Here is a 12,988-nt window from a genome sequence, read left to right on the forward strand (position 1 = left end):
AAGGGAAATATGGTGACACTTTGTAGTTCAAAGACCGTGTCATATTTGCCCACCAAGGAAGATAGATGCCAAGGATGACTACCCAATTAAGTATTTATGACTAGATTCACTCAAACTCCACCTAAACTTAAGGAAATAGTATAAAACAAAGTTGGAAATGGAGAATGGTTGGAGGAAGATTTCCATCAACAATATATAATTGTTGTATAATATGTTCCCTAATATATTGGTAGACTGTTTTGTATTAGACTTTGTCTTTGTGCTTGCTTTATAGCACTGCTAGATTTTTTTTAATGTGTTTTTGCAGGTAGACACTATCACTGACGACCTATGAATCCTATTAACCTGTCATGATTTGTACTAAAAAGAGTGTTCTTCTGTAAACTGTTAGGGTGAGCCCTTTACGAGTGCTGACAGTTTGCCAGTGGCAGAACAACACTCGGAAGGCCCACTGAGGGGCCTTCCCCCAAAAAGGCAATTGATCTTGAGAATCTTGTGAATCTTGTTTGGTGAAGAGTCCCCTTGTGGGATATCTGACACACTGATCAGACATACATGGTTTCATTTTCCCTGGGTCACTAACAGACAAATGAACCCCTGTGGGTCAAGAAAATCTCCCCTCTTTAATGGTTGGGCGAATTCCCTCCTGCCTTTCATGTGACAAGGCCTGACTACATTAAAGCCTTGTTAAGAAGGGCAGAGAGTGATGAAAGGCATTATGGGACTTGTAGTCTTTCAGTACTCTGTTGCACATGCTCGATGGAGTGCTCAAATGTGATTGGTGGAGAAGGTCACATGTTATGATGTATCACGGTTTGAACGGTCTATATAAGCTTTTCTTGTTCTTAATGAAATTGGTTCCGTTGCCCACACGCAGAGTGATGGGGTCTGTGAACCCAAATGCTACATCCAAGTGCCTCTTGAGCACTGTCAGGCTTGGGGCATTGACCCCCCCTCTAGGAAGCCTGTTCGAGGGTTCAACCACCCTCTTGGTAAAGAAATGCTTCCTAATGTTCCAGCTAAACCTCCCACAGTGCAGCTTTCAACCATTACCACACGTGCTGTCACTGGATACCAGGGAGAGAAGCTCAGCACCTCCCTCTCCGCTTCCCCTCCTCAGGAAACTGTAGAGAGTGTCGAGGTCACCCCTTGCCCTCCTCCAAACTAGACAAGTCCAAAGCCCTCAGCCCCTCGCCACACCTCCACACAGGACATTCCTTCCAGCCGTCCCACCAGCTTTTTTTCCCTCTTCTGGGTGCATTTAAGGACCTTCACATCCTTCCTAAATTGTGGGGCCCAGAATCGCACGCTGTGCCCCATGTGAGGCCACCCCTGTGGTTGCTCTGTTTGATGCACTCAGGATATAAGGCAAAATCAACTAGAAGCTCATTCATTTAGAAGAAAGAGTAATGTAAAACAAACCCAACAAAGATCGATACCTGATTCTGGATCTACCCTGTGTAATTCAGGTTACAGAAGTGATATTTTTTCCTTTCCAGCTAGGAAGTGACAAAATCACATCTCTATCAGAACTCTGACAGCCATCAAGTCGTTTTTCTCTGTAGATGCTTAAAGTATCAGCAGCCTTGCACCTCAGTTACTGTCTCTCTGTACTTCCTGAAAACAGATTTTAGTTCTGCATTTCCCACCCTGTTGCTTATATGCAATTACAGAATGGTGGAATTGGAAAGGTCCCCGAAGGTCATCAGATCCCTCCCCTCCACAAAGCAAGGCCAACACTGAATTTGGCTGAAGGCTTTCTGCAGTTGCATTTTGAGAACATTCAAGGGGAACTTTACAGTGGCAAATCACTGTAACTGTTCAGTTACTAATGCCTGAATTTATCACACTATTGTAGATGACAAAAATTTACACAAAAGATGGAAAAAAAAATTGACTCACAGGATCTCTTGTCCTTTGTGACTGATTACTCCAAATTAATAAACACTTTGGTCACCACCGAGTCTTTAAAATATTGCATTTTTGATTGCTGAGGTCCAGCTTTGCTACTTCTGTTTTACGAGCTCATATTTGGACCATGTAAGAGAATCAATACCCTCTTGTAATTACAGGACTCTTCTTCAGATGCTGATATATTCCTTTAAAAAGAATATACAAGCAAGAATGATTGTGCAACAATTTTATTTGGGTTTATGGGACTTGGGTGGTTTTTCTTTTCCTCCTCTGGGACTTTACAAGTGAGTTCAGATCTGATCAGAAACCACAGCTCAGAGATTAGAATTTGCCATGGTAACAAAATGGAACCAAAGAACTGGTATGTTGCCAAACCACACAGACCCATTTCCAGTTGAAAGCTCAAAAGATAAAGTGAAAACCAAGATGCTCTTTCTTTTCTTTTTTTTTAAACTTTTAATAATTCTAAGAAGATCAATTTGATCTTCAAAGCAATTTTAAGGACAATAGAGAGACTGAGCTTTTAGAGAACTACATTGGCTGTAATGAATGAAGCAAAGAAAAAATTTTTAGCAAATACAAAGATTGTTTTAGTATTACGGATTTGAGAGATTAATTTTTGAAAAAAAAATTGAAGACTGAATCTGACAAAAGCAGTGATCAAGAGCAAAAAAAACCTTACACATTCCCTTCAGCAACAGTGACCAGAAGTCATAATTGGACAAGCATTCATGGACAATGTGAGAGAATTTCTTCCACAGACCTGTACCAGCCACATACTAGTGCTCATATAGAACAACAAACTTTTTGGCCTTTCAACAGCTGCCAAGTGTTTACAGGTTGTGACTTGGGTTAGGAAAGAGGAAGCAAAGAATATGTGACTGAAAAAAATCCTTGTGATACAGATGGCTAAATCATTTTAAAAAGACAGAGTGACTACTCAGAATTCCTGAAGCTCAGCTGAACTCAACCACCTCGTCACAGGCTGCTGAACCAGCTGAATTTTTAAGTCAAGACACTGAGGTAAAGCGTTACCTGAGGAATTCCACAGAGACTGATCAAATTTACTGAACAAATGACGTGCAAAGCAATAGAAAGGGGTTGAACAACAACTCATTAAATGAAGCAGACACTGGGCACTACTAAAGTACAATTTGCTATTAAACTTTCTTAAGATAAAAGCTGGGCTTTAGGATAATTTTCTAGAATAGCAAAGTAATGCCAAAAACCGAATCTATTAATACAATGTTTCAGAGACACAATTTACAAGATGCTTCCTGGGGTAATGACTTATCACTAGAGGTGATAAGTTACACATTTAGACTTTTGGATTGAAAAACAAAAAACAAATTCAAGCCTTATACACAACTCCTTGATTTGGTTCCATTTATACAAATTTCAAAACTCCTTTCAGTTCCCAAAAAGCACAAAGAGTTCCTTTTAAGTGTGGCAAGGTAACAGCAATCAAACTATTGACCATTAGATCTTCAACAGTCCATAAAAGTGGAATTTAAACTCATAGAACTACACAGTAAAACACAAGCAAAGTCAGTAAGAGACATTTTGAGGAGTTTCTCAAGATAGGAAAACTAGAAGGAACATAAACATAAAAATGCCCTTATTTATGTTTCAATCTAGTTTTAGCATGTATTATAACCTCTTCTGAGTCCCAAATTATTTCTATCCATTCCCTTCTCAAGAGCCACCCACCGAATATTTCCTGGATATGAAAAAAACAGAGTAAACTAACTGCTTAGTTTGGTGTTAGGATGCATTTAGTGGATTCTTCCACATGGGAACAAAGATGTGTTCGTCTCTTCATCTGGAATAAGAAAAAATGAGAAAACAGTTCAGAGCAACACCTTAGGAAACAGGACAGGAATTCTCTCTTTTCTGTGCTGTACAATACCTTGCCCAAAGCTACAGCTATCATGTACTCCATTTTCATAAAGAGTAAATACTTCTGCTCAATAATTATCACAATTTTCTTTATTAAAATCTCAGTAGTCATCAGCAGATCTAAGAGATTTTAGTCCTTTATAAAATCAAACTTGGATATTCTAGAGGACTACTGCTGTTTCAAATATGCACGGCCATTTCTTCCAACTAGCACTTTGTCCTTCATTCTCTACTTCACACTTACTCCCTCAAACCAAGAAAAACTTTGTGTTTGGATTGTTTGGATAAATATCTACCACTTGATTGCCTGGGGGGGTTATTCAAAATATCCAAATAATAACATGTAATATAATACAATATGCTATAATATAATCAGTCATTACTTCCAAAATCAGAAATGTATGCAACAGGCTGGACTGTGCACTCCTTAAACATCTTGAAAAAAATCACCCACCAGCATTTTTGTAAGAAAAACATTCTGGACTTGTGTACGTAAAGAAAATTCACTATGTCAAGATGAGTATAACTAAGATTAAACAGTACTACAGCTGATTTGAGGAATGCCATGCATAAGCTAATACAACAAAAAAGACAAAAAACAGTCAGTAATTAATATGAAAAATATATCAATGTTTAGTAAAATATTTTCCTGACACATGGATGTTATAGGAAGAGCTATATATTTACAGCAATACAGTGATTCTACATTAAAGGCACATTTTCTTATGCAGCTGCTCCCTGTACCTCAAATAAAACAACATCTAAGACTTAAAAACCTATGTCTACATGGTTTGATATGTATAGACACACAATTGTACACACACATCCCTGAATATTTTGATCAAATTCACATAGATATAAATTAAGAAAATAGGCAATTGAGATTTCACAGAGTATAAAAATATTTAGCAAAACAAAAATACTTACAACATTCTCTTCAAAATAAAAAACCTTCACGCTGCTTTCTGAGGCTAATGTTGTCTGGCTTTTATATCCAAAGAGACAGAAAGTCTTTGTTTTCTCACCTTCACCATTCTGTTCCCAAGAACATCCTTGCTCCCCGGCCATCTCCCACACAGAAAGTTTTCTTATGTACTGCAATGGCTGGGGGAGGGATAGAGGGAGGAGCTTGGTTGCATTTCTGACAACAGTAAATGAAATTTTGTGATCTCACTGACAATACTGTACAAAAGGGAAAAGTGCTTGGGTGATACTTTGGAAGAATAATCACCTAAGTATTAATCCATTATTTTCTTTCTGCTGAAATTACAGTTACGCTTATTAAAAGCAAAGAGGGATTTTAGTTCGGTTGGAAATACATGTGTAAAATATAAGAAAGCAAAAGGTTTCCTGTTTCACATTTCATTCTGAGTTTTTAACCAGCTGAATTTTCAGGCATACCTTAAATATTGACACCAAATTTACCTTGTAGCAAAAGCTTTTGGTTAGAAATTAGAGTTACATACTATTCATTTTTATTCTGTCTTTTTTATTTTTTAATATTCCCAGGCTATTGTATGTTTATTATACCTAGTACAGACAAAATCTGAAAGTCAAATATACTATCTCTTTTATACAAGATCAGACCCCAAAATACATTAAATATCACACTATAAAACCCCACAACATTTATTCTTGGATCTGAAATTGCTTGTATTTATTTAAATAAATGTATAAAGCCTGCTAGCAACAGGTATTGGAAAGTAACACAAACACATTAATGGCAAGCCCTGGTGGTAAGTACAGTTATTGCTCTTAGTTACATCAACAGAATCCATTACTCTCTAATTTTTTTTTCTTCTTTATTGAAGGGGATATAAAACTTTCCTGACAATAAAGGAGTTACTCTGGGTTTTGCTGGAAGAATTCTACTGAAGGAACTATGCTATCCTTGAAAACCAGGCTGCCCTAATGCAGGCAAACACACAAACAGTGATCAAACACTTTGCTCGATAGGTACCATCAGGGAAGGAAACAACTAAAAGTGGCTTTGAAAGAAATAAAACCCTAAGTGTTCTGTGAGGCAAGCAATAATAAGACATTTTAAGTTGCAATGTAAGTTATTTTTCCAGAAAACAAGAGTATGTTCTTGAGATCAGTTCAATTAAGAGTATCATCAACTTATATATCTGTAAATCTAATCCTGAAATTTGCATACTGACCTAATTCTATAGCCTATCCACATATTATTCACTCAAGCACAGGAAGTTTGAGTAAAAAAGTATTTTACAGAGAGAAAACACACACATTCATCAAAAGTTCAATGGAAAAATGAAACTCATTTTACTTACAGGCTAAAAACTTCCAGTAACTTCAGTCATAACAGCTGAAAGGAAAATTACCGAAGCCTGAGAAAGACATTTCATATTTTCAAGGAATGGATGCTGCAAAACAAAGTCATGCTATCTACAACTAGATCATGTCATCCACTCATGAAGAATTCTATTGAATTTCAAATAAATATCTTTCTGAGTGTTTTAATTTAGGTCAAGAGTCTCACAGAGACAGATCATGACTGTTAATTACAGAGTTTATTGCACCTTCTGGTTATGGTTCGGTGTCCATTAGACAAGCACTGACCACAAGTGAGTCTGAGACAAACACAGTGATGACAATGATCCTCCATTAAAACCACCAAATTTAAATCACTGCTCACAGAGAAAATCACACAAAACACAGGAGGAACCGTTTACATGTTGTAAACCTGAACAACTGATTGCATGACAGACAGATTTTCTCAAAAGAAAATCATAAAGACTTACAGATGAATGAGAGCTCTAACGCTCAGTGGGTCTTCAAGTTGAAGTTAAAACCCATCAAATGTGGACCAAAAAATGGAACAAGTATTTAACAGGATGGACCATTAGCTACCAAAACAACTTGTGAACACTTGTGACCTTCTCAAAAACTCAAAACCATCAGTGTCACATCACCTTAGACCTTTGTTTTTGCATCCCCACCTGGCTCTATATGCATATATATGAACACATATGTACACAGGGAAGTCGTAGTCAATTTGCATAGGGAAATAATTCTTTATAACACAGATCTGGAGCACTGTAACAGTTGTTAACTCTGATGCTTCCAGCTCAAAAATGATATTTCTTACAAATGTATGTCATGAAGGAACTTCACTGCACAGCAATAAAATTTCATACTCTTTGGTAATTCAAGCATTTGCATTGGATACACTTGCCATGAAAATTATTTGCAGAGATTTCTGTTTACTGCAGCTGCAACTTCAGAGAATTTGCAATCTTCCTTCCTATCCCTAACCTAATCTGGCATACAGGGAATTCCATTCCCGCAATTTGGGAAACACTATAACCTCTGGCAGATCCCATTAAGAGTGATTTCTAAGTAATGCACACACATTTATTCCAGTACAACCTCAAATGCATTCTTCATGGGCTGAATTAATTCAATGGCTGGCCAGAAGCTTTGGGATTCTCCTTAATTTCAAGGCTGACTAATTGCAAGACCTAGATGAGATTCCAGGACACCAGGTAAAAAAAAAAAACAAACAAAAAAAAACAAGAAAAGGAGTGGGGAAATCCATCTTCTTTGTTACACTTGGAACACAGAATAACTAAATATTACGTACACAATAAAACCAAAAATAACACACAGAGAAACTAATATCATGCAAAATATCTAAAGGCATGAGTCTGTCACAGAAAAAAATGAGGAGTTCTGGCAAACAAATATCTGTAAGATAAACAAAAGGTGCACCCCAGACTGTCTTAGGAAAGAATCTGTGTGTGTAAAGTACACGATGTATTTGTCCAGACACTAATTTGCATGTTTGACATTTCCTCTTTTTTCATGCTCCGCAATGAAATAAGAAATCACACAGACATGAAATTTGGTATTTGGTAAATAGCTAATTGACTTTACAGAACAACAGGAAATAGCTTTTATGGGAAGCACACATTAAATGCATTGTTACACAAAGTAGCTCTCTGCCTAATGATCTAATGTACACTGAAGAAGTCTGAAAATTATGTCAGTGCCTGAAATTCAAGTTATTCCCTCTGTTCCTTCTTAGTGTTCTGAAAAACAGTATTAGTATTCTTGAAGCTTTTTCATTTCTCAAGAGTAAGATGCTAAAAGCAAAATATTGCTCCTACAATCACTGAAAGATTTTCAGCATTTCTTACAGTCTTGCTAAGAGAGTTTATGAGGTCTCACCTTTTATTGCATGGCTCCCAACATAACACAACAATGAAATGACAAATATAAGAGCCCACTTATATTTGGTTTGCAAACCTTGGTTGCAAACCTTTTCGTTACTGTAGCTTCCCGTAAAGTTAAAGTCTAAACATCAAATGACAAGAATGCAACTTGTAAAAACTATGTAATACCAAACAGCTTTACAAATTAAAAACCAACAAAAAACCCCACAGAATCACAGAATGGTTTTGGGCAGGAAGAGACTTTAAAGATCACCTAGTGCCAACCCTCCTGCCCCTTTCACTACACCAGGTTCCTTGGAGTCCCACTCAACCTGGCCTTGAATATTTCCAGGGATGGGGCATCCAGAGCTTTCCTGGGCAACCTGTATCAGAGCCTCACAGGGGAGAATTTCTTCCTAATATCTAATCTAAACCTTCCCTCTGTCAGTTTGAAACCATTCCCCCTTGTCATCACTTGTCCTGTCACTACATGGCACTACTTGTAATTAGTCCCTCTCCATCTTTCCTGTCGGCTCCCTTCAGCCACTGGAAGGCCAGAATCAGATCTCTGCTGTGAGTGCACATTGATGGCTCATGTTCAGCCTCTCACCCACCAGCACCCCCAAGTCCTTCTCCAGAGGGCTGTTCTTGATCCATTCATCCCCCAGCCTGGATTGATACCGGGCATTGCCCCAATCCAGGCACAGCACCTTCCACTTGCCGTTGTTAAACCTCATAAGGTTCACATGGGCCCACTTCTAGAGCTTATCCAGGTCCCTCTGGATGGCATTCCATCCTTTTGGAGTGGTAACTGCACCACTCAGCTTGGTGTCATCTGCAAGTCTACTGAGGGTGCACATTGATGAAGATATATGTAGGGATAGATACAATTTTGGAACAATTTGTGACGGAAAGTTAGAAAGTCAGTTTTTGCTAGGAAGGCTTTCTACCTAAATAGTAATTCTTTCTCCAAGGCAGTTTCAATGCTTTTCCCCCCTGCATAGCAAGAGAAGTTCTGAGCCTTTCTCTCTGATACGTGAGAGGAGATAGTCCTGACATACACAGAGGCCTTGGGAAGGCAGAGTAAACACAGAGAGGATAAAAGGGGTCCTGAGGGGGTGGGAACTCACCATTTTTCCTGGGAGGCCTGATGCGCCACATCGTAAAAAACTGGTTCTTGTATTGGAAATAAACCTTTTTTTAAATCCTTCCACTGCCTTGGAATTCTTGGGAAGAATACATGAGTATGTTTACCTTACATTTTTGGTGTAGAATTGGCAGTTCCCCAGAGTAACCCTGCAGTGGTTGCAGAGGAGATCAAGGGCTGGCGGGGCCATGTCACCGGCCCCCTGTGTCATGAGACATCTTCAGCCTCTGTAGCTGCCTTTTTCACCACAGTGTCTCTCCTGGTAGCCTGGCTTGCCATGAGGTCTGTGACGGGGGCGGGCCAGGTGGGATGGGTTCTGCTGACCGGATTTGGAGCCCTGGACCAGGAGATTATGTCTTTGTGGGGCCAAGTAGCAGCCCAGGAGCAGCAAATCGATGGCCTGGAGCATTCGTGATGCTTGGAACATGCAGCGTTAGAGGCTTTTGGCCAGCACGGTCGGGAGCTGGAGCTTTTGGTGTCCCGCACCGCTGGCACGCAGCCAATGGAACAGGGTGCAGGTACAGTCTTGCCTACCCGAGCTTTTGCCCTTACGGATCCCTCTGGGGGTCCAGGGAGGTGGGATGGAAGTGTTTTGACCGAGTCTTTGGACTCTGAATTTGACTGTAGGCCTAGGCCAGCAGACACTGGCCTAGTGCAAGCCTGACCTCCGATGAGGCCACTTTTGCTCAGTGGGGTGGTGCGGACTGCAAAGGCGCGTTCCCAAGAGGCTTTGAAACAGTCAGGACGGAGATGGGGCTTTTGTGTACGGGAAGTTTTACTCCCCCCTCCTTCCCCCGCAGCTGTTTTGGAGCTGTCTCTCCTGGTGGCGACCGGTGTGGGGGCACTGGGCTGCTGAGTTGCTGTGGGGCCCATCCTTGGGCCGCAGGGGTTGGTGACCCCAGCCCCAGACTTGCCAGGCTTCTGACACTGAGAAGGACTGTCTAGTTTGTTTTGTTTTTCTGGTGTGTGTTGGCCCTTTTGATGGATCTGTTTTGAGTGCTACTCGGGCAGAGATGATTATCTGCCAGTGTTCCATTTTGGTCAAGGAGGGGGTAAGCGGCGGCCCTCAGCTGCCAGGGCAGGAAGATAAAAACACCTTGGCCATGTCTGCCTGCTCAAAACTCATATAGTATTTGGGAGGCAGCTGTTACATATGACCTTGTGGATACAGCCCACCATTTGCTTCTTTGGCAGGTGCCTGCCTTAACCCACTCCCCTCTGCTTCTGTGAAGGAAGTGGTGGTCCGTGACTTTTTTCTAAAGTTTTTGCAATCAATTTAATGCCCCGGGCAGAAGTGTGTAAGTGTGACACCTCATTCACCGAAGATTGACCACATTTTAAACTACACTAAATGCTGCCATCCAATGGTACCTGATCACTGAACAAAAGCTGTCGGCTCAGTCCAGCTCTCAAAGAACAAAATGAAGAGTTTCACCTCACAAGCATCACTCTGCATGAAACAACACAAGCTGCACAGGAGCAGGTCTCAAGCAGAGCCACCAAACATCTCTGAATCCCTCTGCCCAGTGTGGCAGCTCCCAAGGGCAAATTCCTGAGTTATGCTAAGAGGTCCCATTTCCTGGGATGGTGAGTCCACCAGTTCCCTGGGGAGTCGATGCTCAACCATAATAAAGCCCATTCAAATCATACTGTATCTGGACTCTTAAACTCTTAGCTTTCCTATGTCTTTATTTGTCCTGAAATTAACTTAGATTTAACAATATCTGTCATATTTAATAGTATTTAACACAGGAAACTACAGTAAAAATTGAGTAATTACCTTACTGTTCCTGCTCTTCTTGGCCTCAAAATGATAAATCTTTTCTGATTCCCTGCAAAAAGTGAAACATTTTGATTTCTTGTGATAATAGGTAGCTACTTCTGGAAAATTGTATTACCCCTCTAAGAACAGATTATGTCTTGTAATAAATGAAACTGAAGATACTCCTTACAAAACAGACAAAAAACATATTAAGCATCTGAACTCTTTATTGAGGAATATAAACCAGTCGTATTTTATTAGTGGTTCTGAATCCACCATGACACTTCAGCTGAATAACATAAACTGCAAAAGAATCACTAAAATATTACTACACATTGTTCATGCATTTTTTTTCAGAATCAATCAAATAAATGCTTCCCTTAGCTTTTATTAAATGCTGTCTCATAAGATATACCATGAACTCCTTTTCAGAATACTAAGTAATGCTTTCTATGACATTTGGATGATGATGAAAATTTATGTACAATGATTCTCAAGATTTTCTGGAAGCAATACCCCTTGTATAACATCCTTTGATTTTGGTAACTATGATTATGAAAATTTTCATACACTGAGACAAAGAACAAATTATATACAACTTTTATGCACAGGCAACTGAGGATGATCTGGTAAATCCTAGGTGCACATATAAAGACACCTCCAAAATTCTTAAGCATAAACAAATCCACCAAAACATGCTAGGAGGAGGATGATCCCAAAACCATCAAAATTAGAGGCTGATTATACTCGAGTGTCCTGAACAAGCTCTATTACAGAAGTGCGGTAATTATTCATTTTGCTACAATAAAACCTAGTTGGAAATACTGATAATCTCTAAAGAGATACACATTATTCTAGAGCCTTGTGTGTTTATAAATCTGTGCTTACAACCGACCATTTATGGATTTCTTCTGTAAACACATGAACTAAGACAAAACTGGCAGGTGAAAATATTAACCCATCTACTCCAGTAGCGGAGAAAAAAGTTCTATGGTTTGATTTTCCTCCAATATTTATGATATAGTTGTTCAGATCTTAATCATTTTAAGGCGAATTTGCAAATTTGAACAATCAGAATACTTAAAGGCTGCCATCATTATTCTAAATTTAGAGTATTATGCTCTGGGATTCACATATTGTCTCCATCTGAAAATCAGTGACTTTGCTTTAAATGTCAGAAATGCTGCGGCCTGAGGTAACCTTATGTGTCCAGCTTATTTGTGTCAGCAACAGCATCATAAAGTCAAGGGAGAGATGTGGAAGAACCAGGCCGTGATTTATGTATCTTCCTGCCACTATTTTCATCAAGCATTGATACAATAAGCCTTTGGTTCTCCCGCGTTTCTTCTCCAAAGACAGCACTGTTCTGTCTGTGACGGCTTAAGAAAGATGTATTTTTGAAAGAACGCTGTATCAAATACCTCCTGAAGGCCCTTTGGATAATAACTGCTGATACCTCCTCTTGTTTTCTCTTAAATGTAGAAGAAATTGGCCTATGAGAACTTTTAGATGGATTGGCAGCCACAAATTTTTCTTCAATGAGTAATTTAATTGTATCAAAATCTCCACATTCTCCCAAGACTCGTTTACTGAAAGCAAGCAAGATATCCAAGCAGTGGATCCTATCTCCACTCACTAGAGGGAGGTCCATGGATATGAGCTGGATGCTATTGGGCTTTGGAATGCGCAAGGGTTCTGCCAGAGCATCTGCAAAGTCTGAAAGAGCAGAATAGTCAATAAACTGTGTTGCCAGAGGATTAAATTTTCCCCAGGTCTCATAAAACATATCAAAGTCCTCCTCACAAAGAAGATCTGTGCTTTCTTCAGTGGCAACATTTAAGTTCTCTAAAATGACAGCTATGTATATATTTACAAGAATGAGAAAATTTATAATGACATAGCTTACAAAATAAAAAATTCCAAATATTCTATTGCTGCAGTTAGTTTTATCTTCCTCTTCTAAATCTAAATTTGGAGCACATGTACCAGATTCACTTAACAAAGGGGCCAGAAGAGTATCCCAGCCAGCTGATGTTGTAATTTGGAAGAGACAGAGAATGCTTCCAGAAAAGGTTTGAAAGTTGAAAATGT

At 39.4% G+C, this 12,988-nt stretch overlaps 1 protein-coding gene across 1 annotated transcript; it reads right to left on the bottom strand.

Moving 5' to 3' along the window:
- Positions 1-11,142: 11,142 nt before the first annotated feature.
- Positions 11,143-12,754, bottom strand: LOC113949615 (sodium channel protein type 4 subunit alpha B-like; the record flags this gene model as incomplete). Its single annotated transcript, XM_027648427.1, has 2 exons — positions 11,143-11,200; positions 12,319-12,754. Coding segments are annotated over 2 exons (482 nt in total), but the record flags the coding sequence as incomplete, so codon positions are not given.
- Positions 12,755-12,988: the final 234 nt, after the last annotated feature.

This window comes from Corapipo altera, unplaced genomic scaffold (assembly GCF_003945725.1).
Source record: "Corapipo altera isolate COAL_440 unplaced genomic scaffold, ASM394572v1 47, whole genome shotgun sequence".
Taxonomy (NCBI): Eukaryota; Metazoa; Chordata; class Aves; order Passeriformes; family Pipridae; genus Corapipo; species Corapipo altera.